The 19008-nt window shown below is 49.1% G+C and overlaps 1 protein-coding gene across 1 annotated transcript in view; it reads right to left on the reverse strand.

The window, feature by feature from the left end:
- LOC146186841 (uncharacterized) overlaps positions 1-11626 on the reverse strand; it is a 50511-nt gene extending 38885 nt beyond the window's left edge. Inside the window, exons 1-4 of the mRNA XM_084608123.1 lie at positions 11398-11626; positions 6660-6950; positions 5792-6025; positions 4352-4413 (exon numbers count right to left, since the gene is read on the reverse strand). Coding sequence (XP_084464249.1) covers positions 4352-4413; positions 5792-6025; positions 6660-6950; positions 11398-11626 — 816 coding nt within the window. The remainder of the gene's footprint in view (positions 1-4351; positions 4414-5791; positions 6026-6659; positions 6951-11397) is intronic.
- Between the last annotated feature and the right edge of the window lie 7382 nt (positions 11627-19008).

Below are 19008 nucleotides of genomic sequence, written 5' to 3' on the forward strand. Positions count from 1 at the left end.
GCGTTCATCCAGCGATGTCCGAAGCTTTATTGGCCTATGTTCTTATTTCCGACGATTCGTCCCGAACTTCGAGTGTCCTTGCTCGTCCGCTCACCCAACTCCTCAAGAAAGACGTTTCATTCTATTGGGGGCCTGAAAAAGTTCCAGCTTTCTCGGAGCTTATTGCTGCTCTAACTACGCCACCAGTCTTGGCCCACTTCAACCCTTCCGCCAATACTGAACTCTGTACCGACGCAAGTGGCCATGGAATGGGAGCTATACTCGCTCAGCGACAACACGGCCGTACAAGGGTGATTGCGTATGCCAGCTGCCTCCTCTCAACACCCGCACAAAATTATTCTATTACAGAGAGAGAGTGCCTGGCGCTTGTCTGGGCTATTACGAAATTCCGCCCTTATTTGTTTGGCCACCATTTTACTGTGATAACAGACCATCATGCCTTGTGCTGGCTTTCCTCTCTCAAAGATCCTAATGGCCGTTTGGGGCGCTGGGCGCTACGATTACAAGAATACACCTTTTCCGTCGTCTACAAGTCCGGCCGGCTTCACCAAGATGCAGACTGTTTGTCACGTCATCCCGTCGACTCCCTTAGTCCTACAGACTCTGACGATGATGCATATGTCTTGCCTGTCTCCGCCTTTGCCAACATTGCCAAGGAACAGCACTTAGATCATTCTCTGCATTCCATTATCCTCCGTCTTACCTCCGACCGCCCTGACCCATCTCTCGCCTTATTTGTGCTCCACGAGAACACCCTATACCGACGTAATATGCGGCCAGATGGCACAGACCTTTTGCTCGTCGTTCCCCAACACCTGCGTTCCACCATCCTTGAACAGTTCCATGATGCTCCCACGGCTGGCCACTTGGGTGTCTCTCGCACATACGACAGCCTGCGCCGACGTTTCTACTGGCCGGGGCTCTACCGCTCTGTCCAGCAGTACATTGCCGCATGTGAACTGTGTCAGCGTCGAAAGAAGCCCACAATTTTGCCTTCAGGTCATATGCAGCCGATACCCATACCAACTGACCCGTTTTCCCGTATAGGCGTTGACCTCCTTGGCCCCTTTCCAGTTTCCACCTCGGGGAACAAATGGATCGCCGTCGCCACCGATTACGCTACTCGGTACGCTATTACCCGAGCCATCCCGACCAGCTGCGCCACAGAAGTCGCTGACTTCTTTCTAGAAAACGTAATTCTTCATCATGGTGCTCCTCGTGAACTACTAACTGACCGTGGCTGCTGTTTCCTGTCGCGAGTGGTTGACGAAATTCTCCGTTCGTGCTCCGTCCGCCACACATTCACCACCGCATATCACCCCCAGACCAACGGCCTCACGGAACGTCTAAACCGTACCCTCACAGACATGCTGGCCATGTATGTGTCTGACGACCATCGAGATTGGGACGTTCATCTCCCCTTTGTCACATTCGCCTACAATTCGTCTGTCCATTCTACCGCTGGATACGTTCCATTTTATTTATTATTTGGCCGACACCCGCTACTACCCTTCGACACCTCTCTACCCGCGGCAGACGCCACCAGTACTTACACCAGTGATGCCGTCACCCGCGCTCATGATGCACGCCGGATAGCTCATGCCAGGCTCTCTGCATCCCAAGACTCTCAAAAGATCCGGTACGACAGCCGCCACCGTGATGTCCACTACACTCCTGGATCTCTCGTTTTGCTGTGGCTCCCGTGCCGTTGAGTGGGCTTGTGTGAAAAACTTTTGCCCCGTTACACTGGCCCTTACCGTGTTTTGCGCCCCGTGACCGACGTCACCTACGAAGTTGAATCTGTGGTTCCGAAGTCCCCGTCCACAGCTCCAACCTCCGAAATAGTGCATATGTCCCGTCTAAAGCCCTATCATCAACGTTCTATTTCGCTAACATAGACCGCACCGGGACTGTGCTTTTCCCGCGGGGGGGGGGGGGGGGGGGGGGTAGTGTTACTTAGCTGTATTCGCTGTTCGTGATGAGGATGAAGAAGTGCAACAGACTCGAAGAAGACGACGACGCTGAGTGTTGTGAAATCGGTGCCCTCATCAACGTTAGTTGTGCGGACAGCTTTGGGACTGTAAATCTTCCACGTAACAATATATTCGCAATACAAAATTCGCTACAGTACAGGACTATAATAACGCTCATTGCTACGAGACAATATTTTTCCATTCATCATACCATTTCGCACTGGTAGGGCTGAAAGCATCCCTTCTGGCTCTTGTGTGGATACCAATGAATGTTGGAAGCAATTCCTATTAAATTTTGATAGACCACTTCATCGAACGCTGTAATTATTCTGGCTTACTAAACCTTTTCCTGTACTGCAAACGGCTGTCTAATGTTAAAAGCAGTGGAGCATTCGATTATATGAAAAGGACCATGGCATCAAATCGACGTAATGTGATGGGAGAAATTCAGTTGGCAATTTCTGCTCCAGTAACGTGCAAAAGACTCGTGACAGAAGTTGAAGTACTCAAATGCTGCACGGACGGAATCCAAGACGCACAGCCTCCACTTGGTCATGCAACAGTTTGAGGGGTCTTGTTTCGGTTCAAATACGTGGCGTTTGTTTCGTGCACTTATAGACCCCTCTCAAACACGTCAAACACGTGCAGAAACGATGCAGCATCTCCACCGTGCCATTCATAACTTTACCAGTACTGTAACATAGTTGGCCCGAACACTGCGTGACATATATCTTTGTACCACAGTGGGCCCTCGTATCTCCCATTGCTCATACGCAGGCCAAGCAAATCTGCAGCTGGATGCCTCGTTCCAGCTCCATGATTTGAAGGAGGCCCTAGCCAAATGAAGCGCGGTACTGCACCGGGCTGAGACAAGGTTCCGTCAAACTTCTCGCGAACCTTCCGGATGCAGCGTACCATACCCTCCTTGGATTTACCAACCAAATCTGGCTAGGAGAGCTTCCTCTCCCCCAGGATTGAAAGACAGCCCTAGTGACATTTATCTCTAAGGCAGGCAAGCCAATTGATGTGGAAAACCTGCGCCCTATCTCCCTCTATCCTTGTATCCGCAAATTGATGGAGACTATGGTGAGAGACAGGTTGTCCACTTATCTCGAAACACATCACACTTTTGTAGACACTATGTTTGGTTTCCGACCACTGAAATCCGCACAAAATATCCTTCTTCAAATTCATCATGACATATTCGAGCCTAAAGAACTCCCTTACAATGACAATGTAGTCCTGGCCTTATATTTGAAAGGAGCCTTTGATAACGTCAAACATGAAATGATACTATATCATCTCCAAGATACCAACTGTGGTCAGAACACGTATCTATACATGTCGCAATTTCTCACGGTTCGACACGCCTAAATACGAATTCAAGACACGGAACATGAACCCTATACCATCGGATCCCGGGGTACCCCACAAGGCGCAGTGTTGTCTCCTCTCCTCTTCAACCTTGCAATGAAAAACCTTTCCGCAAAATTACACTCTATGCCTGGCATCCGATATGCCATATATGCGGATGATATCTCTATCTGGGCAACCGAAGGTAATCTTGGACACATAAAAACATGCCTACAGCAGGCAGAGGAGGTGGCGGAAGCTTACGCTGCGTACTGTGGTCTGCAATGTGCCCCCACCAAATCAGAATTTGTCCACATCCGTCCCTCCCCTCGGGACGACACATCAATTCACCTTACACTTCCATCGGGTCCGATTAGAGAGGCCAAGGAGATCCGCATTTTCGGTCTCTTTATTCACCAAAACGCAGACCGGACACAACACTAACAAAACTTCGCATGTATGACGACCAGGTTGGCCGTATGGTCCGCCGGATCTCTAATAAGCGTGGGGGGTTACGAAGTAAAGATGCCTTGCGGCTGGCACATGCATTCGTTACGAGTAGAATTCTCTACTCAACCCCCTACCTTCACATGCGCAAACATGACGATGACCAACTCGAGGTTATACACCGCAAAGTTATCAAACGAGCTCTTGACCTCCCCATTGACACATCCAAACCAGCGTTTGTTGGACCTTCGGATGGTCAGCACCTATCAGGAACTCCGAGAGGCTCATCTTTTCAGCCAATACACGCGCCTATCACAAACGCCATCCGGGCGCCACATTCTTGACGGACTATACATCCAATGCATCACCACAATGGTGTGCCCTGCAGTCTTGAAGCACTTCAATACAGACTTTGATGGGGGCTGCAGCCTGTGTGGAGCGACCTTCTCGGACGTTTTCCACGTGGTCTGGGCCTGTCCATCCAAACCCCACCGTTCCCAATACTTTATTACCCACCCTTCTAGGGAGGCCTGGGAGGCGGCGCTGCTCAGCTGCCATGACCTACAGTCCCAGCGGACCTTGGTCGCCAGGGCGCGAGTGGTGTTAGACGCCATTTTAGGCTCCGGAATAGGAGCTCCACCTAGATTTGTGAGGGCCTGGATCAATAGGGCCTCGGTCCAAACACCTCCTTGAACAAATAAATGTTTGTCACCAAGCACACAAGAAAAAAAATTATAGGGATGCTTATAAACTCCTCCTTTAAAGGTCTGAAGCGATGACGTGGGCTACAGCCCGACATATAAAGCCCCGCTTTCGCAAATCGGTATGAACCTACCTCCGTCGCCTAGATATGGCGTGGCTAACTAGGCATTCAGGAAGAGGACTGGAAGATTGATACTCATTCCACATTGCCACTTCAAATGTACAATCAGAGCTGGCAGCTCGTCCGAACCTTCTCATATGTTGTCTTGTTAAGTCACACAAACCATCGAAAAATCAATTCCCATCTATGCCAGCTGCCAGTTACCGACTGCCAGCGCCATGCCCGTTATTTTTGCTTACAGCGCCGACGCCGGATTTTATAAAAGGACCTTTACAGATATGGCGTTTAAATCGGTAACGAATTCAAAGCAGCGGATGATCAAATAGAATGCGGTGACTGTTTCTTACGTAAAATAGATTTGGGCATTAGAATACATGTCTTGAAAAAAAAAACAGTTGGTTCATGCATTACCCTGTCTCGAGGTGTAAACGCAACGAGCCCTGAGTTCAAACCGTGCTATCAAAGCTCCTAAATTTATGGGTGATCGCGATGAATATGACTACAGGTGACTACAGGACTCCGGAGATCAAACACTGTGGTACAAGGGCTCCTAAGAGGCCCCAGAAAGAATGTTCCTGGAAGAAACGTAAGGTTTGACGAAATCTCGTCTGATCGTGTAGTAGACTCATATGTCGGAAGAAGAACGCCGACCATAAGGTAGTTGGTAAAAGATGATAATGACATTTCGGTACGATTGACATCTTTTAACAACTACCTTTCGACAATGTTTTTGAAGTGAGGTTTCAGAGAGCGCCTTACGGAGCAGGTACGTGTGTCATAAAACCTCATGTGCCTAAGGATCGCAGTTCGACGTATGTATTAAAACCTTAAAATATTACATGACTAAATAAGCGGATAGCGAAAATTGTGCTCACAGCTCGTGCAACAAAACATCCACGCGCTCCGTGCTACGAACTCAGCGCGTGTTGGGTAAGGGTAATCGTGACGGCGACCTGTTTTTGACAATGTTTTCTAAGTGAGGTTTTAGAGAGGGACTGACGGAGCAAGTACCAGCGTAATAGAAACCTCGCTAAAGTGTTTCTAAATAATCGCGGTTCAACGCATGTATTAGAAACTTAAGAAATTATTGCATTGAATAAATGAGTGGATAGGAAAAGAGCAGCCATAGCTCGCGCAACAAAATACTCCACGCGTGCTGTGCTTCGAAGCCAGCGCGTGCTGGGTAAGGGATCACGTCCTGGCGGCGACCTGTAGACGGTGTAAAAGAGGAGCGCGTCCGACGTGTCAGTCACTTCGAGGCTGGCCAGCGTCCAGGGTTGGCTGTTGGCTATCTCCTTGCGGCCGCCCTGTACGAACGACTTTTCGCAGCTGCCGATCATAAGGCAGTGCTTAACCGTGGAGACGCCGGCGCCCGTCCAGGACAGCGACACCACCATCCAAGCCGACATCTCTAATCGGAAGACCAGCCCTGGGCACAGGTCCAGGCCGCAATCTTGGGATCTAAGTCACAGGTCTTGTGGTAATGCAGAATTTATTGAACGCAATGCAAGTTCTTAATTGAAGTCCTCGAAATGTTCACAGAATCTGAAGACCTCGAATTTGGCGCACATGTTTTAGAGATAGTCAATAAAACGGACACGCACGTTCACTGCACAGAGTTGTTCTAGTTAGCAAGCCAGGTGTCAGAATCATACAATCTTTGTATCTAGCGTGGACAGGTTACAAACTGCAAGAGTCGATGTCGTTAGGACATTTTTTTCTGCAGACGGCTCGGTAAAAGTGTGATATATATAGAACCTCTCAGGAATTTTCCTCTACGAGCATTTGCAATGAACACCTCAGAGCAGATGCGTGTATGTATTCAGTAATCTGTTTCTATCTTAATATTGAGTCAATGTTCTATGAATCAGCCGCTGACAATGTTCTCGGATGTTATAGGCTCCAAGCATGAAATATTCATAGCTCTGTGTCTGAACGATCCTAGAGGCGCCATGGCTACACTTGAAGCAGTCTAAGCGGGCCGAAAAATAATCACATTATTTCACTGCGCTACTCTCGGGTTAACCGATGAGGGGCGGCACTCATTGACGACAACCCCTCACCCTCGGGTGGCGTGAAGACGGTGACCTCGGCGTGCGGTCCCTCCAGCGGTACGTCCTCGAGTACGTTCTTGGCGCGCACGCGAAACGTGTAGTTGGTGGTGGGCCGCACGCTGCCCAGTACCGCGTGCCGCGTCTCTCGAGGCGTCTCCAGTGATTCGCATAACTGGCCCGAACACCAGGACACGTCGTAGGCCTGAAGGGGACCACGGGGAGATTCGGGAGCCGACCAGGAGAGGAGAACCTCGCCCGCACCCACCTGCTCCGCGTGCCGCAGAACTGAGGCGCTGGGCGCTGCGTAGCAGTGCGGCGACAATGTGGCTACGCGACCACTGGATACCTATACGCGCTACACAAACGCTACGATGTCGTCATGGGTGAAATGTTTTATTCTACAATCATAACTAATGAAACAACACTGCAGATCTATCAGGTCTCACAGCAAAGGCGACAGACATTATGCCAAGCACTTAAATAAGCTAAGACTAAAGCAAACCACATTAATTAAACATCCTAGTTATGCTATGAAGCGAGGGTACAGACCATATAACAGTACTTTTTCAAGCACGAAATCGTAAAAAAACGTAACACATTAATCGGGAAGCGTTTGCAAGCTCATCCCGGAAACGATGACTGCTGGCGATCGGTGAAATAATACGGCACAAAGATTGTTTAAGCCATGGGGCGACTCTCCAAAACAAAACAATGAAATTTGAAAGGCGTGTTCATCATATACGATGACTTCAGAAAGATGACAATGAACCCGTAAATAGAAAACTAGGACCGATGCAACCTCATAATAGACTGGCAGATGGCTTTTTCGGGCAGAGACATCCGATGACATCAAGCATCCGCTTGATATCACTGTCTACTAGGGCGCCCACCGCTGATGGACTAAGAATGCTGCTTGCCGCTGCTGCTAACATTTTCAATCACCCCGTCCAGGTTTTCAATGAATCTCACGCCTATGTACATAGGAAGCACAGACTTCGAGAAATATTTTCTCATTTTATCCGCAGATTGCCATATTTTCTTTGTATGCTAACCTGAAAAGGACAAGGATGTAGTTTTCAACGCGGCGTGTCCTGACGACAAATGCATTTCATGGAGGTTACAAGCATTATCAAGAATAATTTTGTTATCTAAGTAATAATGAACGGAAATAGTAACAGAAGCAAGAACTTGCGCTACACTGACATGCCAAGGGTCCCGATTAAATGTGTAACGAAGCTGTTAAAAGAGCCCATTGAAACCATTTGAGGGCTGCTTGCTGGCCAAAGTTAAGGAATTAATTTATTGGCTTCGGTAATGAGGTGCGGGTTCTAATGTTGTTCAAGGTCTTCAAAAACAAGTGACCGAAAGGTTTTATCAAGCTACTAATTACGCAGGTCTACCTACGGACCTTAAAAGGAAGCAACCCTATGACCAGCTGCTAGCGCATCTCTCTCTCTCTCTTAATGCACACACGATGCCCCATCGGGGAGAGCGCTTTAGGAAAACGTGGATCTTGCTCTCTGCGCAGAAGCCTTGTCATTCTGCAGCACCACCACAGCATTATTAGAACACACTTGGCACTAACATATCAGCCAGCTGTTTTTCCAAGACAGTCTAGAACTCCTGCACTGGTATTTTGCTGCTGGAGCTATTAAGTGAAAATCAAACGATTACTCTTTCCCATTTATTTTTTCAATACCATAAAAATACTCCAGATTAGGCCACGTGACTCACTACAGCCAGTAGTTGTTTAAGGGGCTAGAAAATTTTGTGCTTTCAAAGCTTAGTTACCTTTAGCTGGCACATTCTGTAAATTACGCTCTGACAATATAGTGCTATTTGTGCAAAAAAACAAGCTGTACCTATCACTCGGAAAGCAGTAGTCGCAGGCAATTCCTCTCTTTCTAAAATGAATATGAAATCGGAGGGGTGTAATTCATTTTCATCACATATAACCCCCCATTCCGTGTCGAATCAGCGACAAAGATTGTAAGCAAAATCGCCGGACCGGCGAGCGGCCTACCGCTTTGTTACAATATTTAGTAACAAGCCGGGTTACTCTGTATAACTTCGTTTACAATTTTTCAAGATGTGAAGACGCCTTCTCAAGGCACAATGACCTGACCGCTCACACAACACGCGAACAAGTCTTTTTATAGGCTACTTGGACTAAGAGGCCCTGAAACCAGCCTTGCTTGGTCAAGGGCTAATTCATACAGAATCGCATTAACGCGCGTTGAAATTTCGAGCAAAACAGGCCTAAGAGCGGTAAACGTTTAGGCACACAAAAGACATTGAACATCTACTCCGTACCGCATTTTAACGCGGTAGCGTTAAGGAGCCCGTGTCGCAGAAAAGCCGGTGTCGTCGGCGGCGTTGGCCGTGAGCGATAAATCCTGGCATGCATTTCATAAATAAACATGCACTTCATAAATAAAAAGCAACTTCCAAGACGGGCTGGGTGGGAGTCGAACCAGGGTCTCCGGTGTGTGAGACGGATACGCTACCACTCAACCACGAGTTCTTTGATGCTTGAAAGCGGTACAAAAGCGCTTCTAGTGAATGCGGTGTTGCCTTAGAAACGTGCCGTAGAACGTTATACTGCGGTGTATATCGGTAATTATGAGCATGTTACTTACAGAAGTCGCAGTTACACGAGTAGCGAAGTACGTTTTGCGCTACATTTCTTCTGCGCTCTGCGCACATGCAGAGCCATCTTGCGGCAAACACAGAAGAGCCCCTCCTCGCAATGTGCGGCGCTGCCCCGACACATGGCGCGCCACTCGCCCCTGACGTAAAGCCCCTTTACCCTGACGTTTCGCCGTGCACCCTCACGGGTTGTAGATTCAAGCGTCTTTCCTTTCTTTAGATCACTATCTTCGCTCACCCGCTTCTCCCCTTCGGGCCGCGCGGGTACCGGTGCGAGGATGCCTCAATACCCTTGCGTTTAATAAGTTTCTCGACGAGGTGCAATAACGCTATCGCGTTCCACTCTTGAAGGCGAAGCTTAAGCGTCCTCCAAATTTTATTTGTCGAATGTCACTAGGCTAGTTGAGCTTGCGTGTTGCTTCTGATTCTGAAGATGCCACTCACAATGCAGGCTCAATTACTTTTTGTTTGTCACTGCTGCTGCTACGTTGACCTGCACTACTTGTGTGTGGTACAATGGCTAAGGAAATGGCGAAATTGAAAGAGGAATTCCGTAATGGAGATCCATTGAGGAAGAAGATTGACGGGACTGCAAACTGCACTTCGAGAACTGTTCATTGACTAGATTAATGTGTTGAAATGTTTTTGATTTCATTTCTCTTTTTTTTTTTCTTTCTTTTTAACAATGTGCAATGATTCTTCTGCATAAATGTCTCTACTAATGCTGCTGACGTCTACGGGTGATGAAACATGTCAAGCAGTCATTGCGAACCGCTTTTTGTTCGCCGCCCACGGTTTTTGTTTAAGGAAAACTGAATTAAGCTTCACTTGACATTTTATCAGTGAATTTAATATAGGTGCAAGAAAGAGGGCGTCGACGTGACACGGCAGCGCAGCTTGGTGCCACCGTCGTTCGCTGGGTCGTAGACGGGAAAATTGAGGCTAGGAACGGCGACATACGCGGCATTCTTCAGCGGAAAAGTGCCTGAGTTTCTGTGCCTGCACTCCAGCTTAAAGAAAGTCCGTAATTTGGCTCTTCGATCTGCCTTTAATGCAAGGGCGCATATGCGTCACGAGTGATTCTTCCAGAGCTTCGATGCACAACAACCTATGAAGTACGCCCATCTTCAACTTTGCCCGTGTTGTTAGCCCTCCCTTACCAACATAGCTGATCGTTCTCTTCTCACAGCCGCGGTACAAGTAATATTTTCTTTACGTCATCGGTGGAGTACGAGTGGCGACGGCAAACTTGGTGCGCGTGTTGATACGAAGGGAGAACACCGGGAATGAGCAATGAGTAAACCGGACACGGCCAGCCAGGATCTCGTGGGGGGAATGTCAGTGGCTTCAAAGCGATGAGTGAAATCTTTCGGGGAGACATAACTGAGTGACGACGCTAACTGCACGGACAAAACGCCTCCCGACATATCGCCGCTCGCGACTTCGCGCCAAGTGTCGGTATACGGAGCTCATCCTTAACTCGAATCGTGTGCACAGCACCTGGCACATGCCAAACTTTGCGTTCTCTCACCACAACAGCCCTCCCCACTCTGTTTTATCGTGGTGGCACTTCTCTCTGAAATAAGGTAATGAAAATAGGAGCGATAAGATCCTCATTTTTGGAATGGAAATTTCATCACTACCTGGAGATACCAGAATCATCGAGAGGCTTCGGTAAGCCTGTTGTTTTTGCGTAACTATAAAACTTGCCCGACGTCTCAGTCCGGCTCAGATTTCATATTTTTAATCTTGGTGCACTAGTACCTCAATCTAGTTGGTTTTAGCTGCGTTTAATGTTCACAATCTCTGTCAGCTTTCTGATTGGTACACCTTCAGTAACAAGTTAGTGAAACAACTCTGTATGGGATCAGAGAAATCTGTAAACAAATAACGGCATAAGAAAGCCCACCGAAAAGAAACCTCATTGCAGGGTTAGCGTGTAGTTTAATGTGTTTTGGTTTTCTTAGGGGGAAATAAGGTGATAATGGTATTTTCAAATTTTCAAATACCAAATAAATGGTATTTCCAAATCTTGCTGCCAAGGTGGAACGACTCAAGAAAAAGTATACTTCTTCCGAGGTGTGGATATATATCTCACTGTCTGGCCTGGTCCTGAAGTGTGCCGCGAAGAGAGGCTCTGAGTCCCGCGTTGAGCCACCACCCACGGACACGTCGTAGGTGCGCCAGGCGTCCAGGTCGGTGATGACGACACCGTCGGTGCCCGAGCTCTTGTTCTGGAAGACGCTCAGGGCACCCACCCAGCGGCACCAGGTGACCTCGTGCGAGCCGCTGCCCGTCCACAGCAAAAGCGCCCGACGGGGCTCCATCAGGTCCACAGTGAACTTCCAGCCTACAGCAGAGATGGGGGTTTGTAGGCATCCGCACGTGCGCGGTCCAGCTTACAGATACAAAATTGGATTATTCTGTCGCGAGGCAGCAGTAATTGGGATCTGCGGCTATAAGCTTCTGCTGAGAAGCAACTGAGCGTGAAGGGGATTTCATTTTTCATAACAGCCGCCATAATAGTATGTTTCGTGTACGCCCCTCATATCGAGTGTGTAGAGGGAAGCTCATCAACAGAGACTTTGGGGCCAGTTTGCCATCAACCTCAAGACAGGCGGTACCATCTTTGCGCAAAGTTGAAGAATGGCACACCTCTAAAACGTGCTTGGAAAACAATGGGCCTAGCTTCCCCACAGCACCACATTAAAGTTGCCTGTAAAATGGGCTTTTTTAAGCATTGCATTAGAGTTGTTAGGAGAATGGGTACGCCTAAATAACTAACTACTAAGACATTAGGGCTAAAATAGAATCTTGGTTGGGGGTACTACTGTATTTGGTGGCGGATGTCGGGAAACAATAAAGACTCCCGTGTTAATAAAATGTTTATTGAAAATATAGTAGGCCCTCCTAGTCGTTAAATAGTGGAACAACCCTTCGCGTTTAATGGTTGGTGGTTAGTATTTGTCGGTATTAATACCCACACTGACTTTTAGATTTTCGAAAAGGCTGTTTTACTCGAGTTTACAGCGCATAAGGTTCTGCCATTGCCGACACAAAAAACATAAATCAAAGGGTCCATTACAGAATGCAAGCTGATGCTACCTGGCGGCTTACCCACCAAGTAAGGTTCAAGGTGGGAGAAAAAACAGGACTATCATACCCTATCACAATTTCACTACTCTACTGCATCTCAACTACATGCCTACAGCCAGGAAAAAGGCACCCTGAACAGTACGTAAGTATGTATGTACCTTCCCGCTGTGCGGAGCGCACCCTGGTGCACTCGGCGAGCGGGTTGTATCCGCCCCCGGGGCACCGGCGTCGCGCGCAGAACACATGCTCGGTGGCAGGCTCCAGTGGCGCGGCGCTAATGGCGGCCGGGGTCCTGGGTTCGCTGTGGTGACAATGCTAGCGGGGACCGCCGTCACAGCCCTCGAAGTCGGCCGTGAACCCCGCGTGGACCACGCTGCCGTGGCAAAGGCAGTAGGCGGACGCCAGGCGCGCCTTCTTCCACAGCAGCTCGATGCGCGAGTGGCTCGCGTTGATCAAGTACGGACTGATCCTATTCTCGCACCTGTGCTGCTCCTCCTCCTTTCCCGAGGAGCCCTGTGTGTTCCACGATGTTATGTGCCTTCTCATCGCAAAGAGGTCCTTCATTACCAATCAGATTGCTTTCTCTTACTCCTTCATAATGTTCAGCCACGTTGGACAGTAATTTGTCAGCTGTCAGATTGGTGGTTGCAATTTTGAAGATCACTTTGCTTATAGTAAATTTCGATTTAACTGTTTTGACGACAACGTGCTGGTCGATTTAAACATGCCAAGAATAGCAGCGATAGATGTTCGCGTCGGTAAGTCAACTGTTAATACACAATTACTATTCAACAGGAAGACTGCCAAGCTCAGCAGAACGCAGACCGGCAAAACAATCTTCACAGAAACAATAAATAGCCATATACAGCAATGATGCCTGCATTGTTTAAGGTTGAAGTAGCATTCCCATTTTCCCTCCGCCGCCGTAACTACCACTCCTAAGTTGCGATGTTCAGAAAAATAATGATTGCAAAAATTAAATGTGTACGTCTACATTAAATTTACCTTCATAACCAAGACACTCATGCAGAAGGAAATTAAATTTGAACTATTTTATTCCGTCTCAAACAATGTAATGTTTCTTTTTTTTAACTGCCGCGCCGCAGTGGCTCAGTGGTTGGGGCTCTCGACTGCCGAGTAGAGAAATCCGCAGGTTTCATACCAATCGTGGCTGCCGAGTTTTGACGAGGGCGAAGCACAAGGCTTCCGCGAGTTGTCCGATGTCGGTGCATATTATGAAGAATCCCTGGTGGTCGAATTACTACGGAGTGCCCATAGACGACGCTCCTAATATATACCCAGAGTCGCACTGGGACGTTACACCTTACAATGAAAAGCAAACCGCATGACGGAAAGACTAAATTTGATCTTCCTTCGTACAATTCATAGATTTCGAAGCAAGAGGCCCTTCGATCCTTACAGGCGAAACAAGTATCAATGCAGCTTTTGCATTCGTGCGAAATAATAACAATAATAATTGCTTCACAAGAAATGAAACGCGCACTACCTGTCACACGTTCTGTGGATACCTGAACCGCGCCATATGGGAAGGGAAGAAGGTAGGAGGGAAAGCTGAAAGAGAAAGGTGGTGCCATAGTGGAGGGGTCCGGAGTGATTTCGATCACTTGAGGATCTTTAACGTGTACTGACATCGCGAAGCACACGGACGCCACTTCATTTCGCCTCCATCGAAACGCAGCTGCCGGCGTTCGGGATCGAACCGGGGTACTCCGGCGTACTAGTCGGGTATCTAATCACTGCACCACCGCGGCGAGGCATTCGTGCGAAGTAGAAAATACATTCTTACGCTCCGTGGTAAAAAAAAAACGCGTTTACAAAAAGCCTCTCATTTCACGCCCAAGTTGTTTACAACTAGATCATTTGTTTTGTTTCAATAACGCAGTGTTAACCGAAAAGGTTTATATAAAAACGATTAACGAAACCAAGCCCAAAGTCACCAAGGATATTATCTTTTTGTTCACAAGCGCAATATGCCAGTAATCTAATGCGGGTTTCTTTTCCGCATAATCGTTGTTTCTTTTTCGGCACAGGAAGGTTTCTCATTGCGCATAACTTGCCAATAAGCGTACAAAGATGCTACTGCAGAAACGGAGGAGCGGTAACATAAATGCTCCTGCCGCCCATCGTCATTTAATTTTAGCTATATCCGAAGCTTGGCAAGAACTCACCCTCTTTTCCCGTCCTCGAACGTCTAGCCTGCATAGACAGCTGGCCAATCTGGCGCGAGTGTCGTGAGTAAGGAGACCCCAAGCGCGCAAAATATATATCGAACCATCGGAGCTTTCTGAATCGCGGGATGGTGAAGGACAATTTCCCTAAGAAAGCACCTCATCTAAGTCTGTCACACAAGTGACAATCACAGTGGGCTCTATATTAGGTATTTTAGGCCACTACAGACAGATGTGCCGTGTAATGACACTCTAATCTGTCTATTTCGATACTATTTGTATGTTAAAGAAACTATAAATACCAACCCACTTTATCATCACGTATACTGGACTTCGGTCTCATAAAGCCATCTATCCATCTTCAATTACCGCACTCTTTTCTAGCCCTTCGTCCATCTTTATTCCGATCCCCCCCCCCCCCCCTGCCATGCGCACTAACATGTCACCTAACATTAAAACCGGCTAAAATATGTTTCATTAAAGAATTTTAACTTTCTCTCTTTATCTCTCTCTCTCTCAAGTTCCAGTGCCCGAAGCACAAGTGAACAGCGCATGGCTACTTTCCCCATCGACTACCGCACGCTCTCTCATCTAAAAAATGAGAACTAGCGAGGGTGTATCGCCTAACTCGTTGCGCAGGAAAGCGTTCAAGAGCCTATGAAGTTGATCCTCTCTTTAGCCACGAAGAGGTACCTCATTCCCGCATTAGAGCTCAATAAAAAAAATTCAGTGCGACCACTCACCCAAACCGAGTCCCATGCGTGACCCTTGCCATGAAAGAGTAAGCAGCTACAACATGTGGGATGACTCATACAAGCTCAGTAACGTCATATTCTATCTGACGGACGTGGCGAACCTCTGGTTTCGCAACCATGAGGCTGACCTGTCATCTTGGTCGACATTTAAAAAGAATTTCGCGGAAGTGTTCGGCCGCCCGGCAGTGCGTAAGCTTCGTGCCGAACAACGTTTACACGATCGTGTTCAGCGCGCTGATGAGACCTTTACCAGCTACATAGAAGACGTCGTTGATCTCTGCAAACGAGTCGACCCGGCCATGCCGGAAGCAAACAAAATCCGCTACATCCTCGAGGGCATTTCTGAGGACGCCTTCCAGATGCTGGTAGCGAAAGATCCCACCAGCGTTAGTGAACTCGTGAAGCTTTGCCAGAGCTACGACGAGCTCCGCAAGCGGCGCGCTTCTAGGCGCCGCTCCAGTGTGTGCGACTAAGGCGTATCCGCATTAGCCCTGGGTGGTTCGCCAACTTCTGAAGGGAGCCCGCTGAATCAAAAGATCAAAGATTTTATTCGTGAAGAGGTCGCACGTCAAATCTCACTCCTTCCCCATTTTCAAGACTCGGGCCGCCTCGTTCCTGAACTGGCTCCATCTTTGGCCCCTGCTATACGCCGTGTCGTGCAAGAACACGTCGCTGATGCCTTGCCGTCCAACCCCGTGGTGCCGCCTGTGACGGCACCTCTCACGTATGCCCAAGTAACGGCTAGGCCACCACCTTCGCCCACGTCTGGCTCCTATGTGCAGGTCCCTGCCTACCGTTCACCGCCGCATGCTGAGCCTTCGTTTCAAGCCCCACCCTCAAGGTTCCGCCCACATCCTATGAAACCTTGGCGTACTACGGACAACCTTCCGATTTGCTATGCCTGCGGTCGGCCGGGCCATGTTGCGCGCCTTTGTCGCCAGCGCCTCCAACCTTCACAGCCTGACATTCGATTTTACCCGTACAATACCGACTCACGCTCGCAAATGATTCCGCCCGGTTCTCAATTTGTCCCACAAGATCGCCAAACCTACACCACTCGTCGATCACATTCTCCTCGGCGCCGATCGCTTTCTCCAATGCTGCGACGTTCTACCAGCACCGTTGAGGGAAACTAACAGTCGCAGTTCCGGGGGCAAGAACTGCGCTTGTTTCGAATTCCTCAAGTCCTCCATGTCGTCCCGCTAATGTTATCAAAGTTTCTGTAGAAGACGCCACAGTTCTCGCTCTCGTCGATACCGGTGCAGCCGTCTCCGTCATCAGTGAAGCGCTCTGCCGTCGAATTCGCAAAGTGACCACTCCGATTTCCGACTTTTCGCTCCGCACCGCCTCATCACAGCACATTCACCCCTCCGCATCTTGCACAGCCCGTGTGCTCATTCAAGACGTCTTGTACCCCATCGAGTTTATTGTTCTGCCGAACTGCTCGCATGATATCATCCTCGGATACGATTTTCTATCGACTCATCAAGCCGTTATTGACTGTGCTCGTGCACAAATTGCCTTCGCCCCCCTCTGTGATGCCCCCTTCTGTGATACCCCTCCCCGCACTGCAAAACTTCTCGTCGCCCATGACACCGACATTCCTCCGTTCTCTGCTGCCCTCGTACCACTGTCTTGTGAGTGGGTAACTCCTTTGACTGCGATTTTTACACCTTCCGAAGCCACCTCCCGTCATCCCTGCCTCCTTTTTCCGTTCGCAGTTCTCGAAATTCAAGACGGCAAGAGTGCACTTTACGCCTCGAACCCATTTTCTTGCCCAGCAGTCCTGCTTCGTGGCGAATGCATTGGACGTCTTGAAGAGCTTGATCCCAGTCATATCACCACTCTTGCTGACTCAACCCCCTCCTTCGATGTTAGTCAGTGCTCTTGCGATGTTGCGACCGCTTCGACGCCCTCCGACGTTTTCCAACATGCTATTGATTCTGATCTTCCACTTGCGCAACGTGATCAACTTGTCGCCCTCTTGCAGAACTTCGCTTCTTCATTCGACTTTCCTCAAACTGACTTGGGCCGCACGTCTGTCGTAGAGCACACCATCGACACCGGTAAAACTGCACCTTTGCGCCAGCGCCCCTATCGCGTGTCGGCTTCGGAGCGCCAAGTAATTGCTGATCATGTGGACGACATGCTCCGTCGGGGTGTCATTCGGCCATCCCACAGTCCCTGGGCGTCTCCAGTTGTGTTGGTACCTAGGAAAGATGGCTCCTTCCGGTTTTGTGTCGACTACCGCCGGCTCAACAAGATCACGCGCAAGGACGTCTATCCTCTGCCACGCATCGATGACGCACTAGACTGCTTGCAGGGCGCCGAGTTTTTCTCCTCGTTGGATTTACGATCTGGCTACTGGCAGGTGCCAATGGCTGACGCTGACCGCTCTAAAACTGCCTTCATCACACCAGATGGATTATATGAATTCAACGTCATGCCCTTTGGGCTTTGCAACGCCCCGGCCACATTTGAACGCCTCATGGACACTGTGCTTCGTGGATTCAAGTGGCGAACCTGTCTTTGCTATCTCGATGATATCGTAGTCTTTTCTACCGATTTTCAATCCCACCTGCTCCGACTGAAGGACGTTCTCACTTGTCTCGCTACCGCCGGCCTCCAACTGAATCTGAAAAAGTGCCGCTTTGCTGCTCGCCGACTAACAATTCTAGGTCATGTCGTTTCTAAGGATGGCATTCTTCCCGATCCCACCAAACTTCGTGCAGTTGCCGAATTCCCACGCCCAAAATCACTGAAGCAGCTACGAAGTTTCATTGGCCTATGCTCCTACTTTCGCCGCTTCATCTTAAATTTCGCCTCTATTATTGCTCCTCTCATCCAGCTCCTCTCCGGCAGCTCCGACCTCTGCGCATGGACACCTGCTTGTGATGACGCCTTCAACACTTTACGCCGTCTTTTAGTTTCGCCTCCCATCCTCCGCCACTTCGACCCGAATGCGCCAACTGAGATTCACACTGACGCTAGCGGTATTGGGATAGGCGCCGTTCTCAACGCAAACCTGGTATCCGAGACTATGTGGTGGCGTACGCAAGCCGCACCTTGACCAAGGCAGAGTCCAATTATTCTGTTACGGAAAGAGAATGCTTGGCCATTATTTGGGCCATCGGCAAATTCCGTCCGTATGTCTATGGCCGACCATTTTATGTGGTCACTGATCATCACGTTCTGTGCTGGCTGGCGTCCCTCAAGGACCCGTCCGGCCGCCTTGCTCGCTGGGCTCTTCGCCTCCAAGAGTATGACATTCGTGTCATATATCGCTCAGGCCTCAAGCATACTGACGCGGACGCTCTTTCGCGCTCACCGCTACCTCCCTCTTCGTTGCCTGATGAGATCTGCGCCTACGATTTGTCTTCGCTTGCCACTATTGACATGGCCACGGAACAGCGGCGCGACCCGTGGATATCTACACTTCTGGACTTTCTTTCAAGTCACTTTCTAGGTCGTCTGTCTCGGGCGCTTGCCCGCCAAGCTCACCATTTTTCAATTCGTGACGGGCTGCTCTATCGCCGCAATTATCTTCACGACGGAAGGAAGTGGCTTTTAGTCATCCCCCGTCATCTCCGCGCCGACATTTGTGCTGCTTTCCATACTGATCCCCAGTGCGCCCACGGCGGAGTGTTGAAAACCTACACGCGCTTGCGT

The sequence above is a fragment of the Amblyomma maculatum genome, chromosome 6, assembly GCF_055883805.1.
Source record: "Amblyomma maculatum isolate TAMU_Amacu chromosome 6, ASM5588380v1, whole genome shotgun sequence".
Classification (NCBI taxonomy): domain Eukaryota; kingdom Metazoa; phylum Arthropoda; class Arachnida; order Ixodida; family Ixodidae; genus Amblyomma; species Amblyomma maculatum.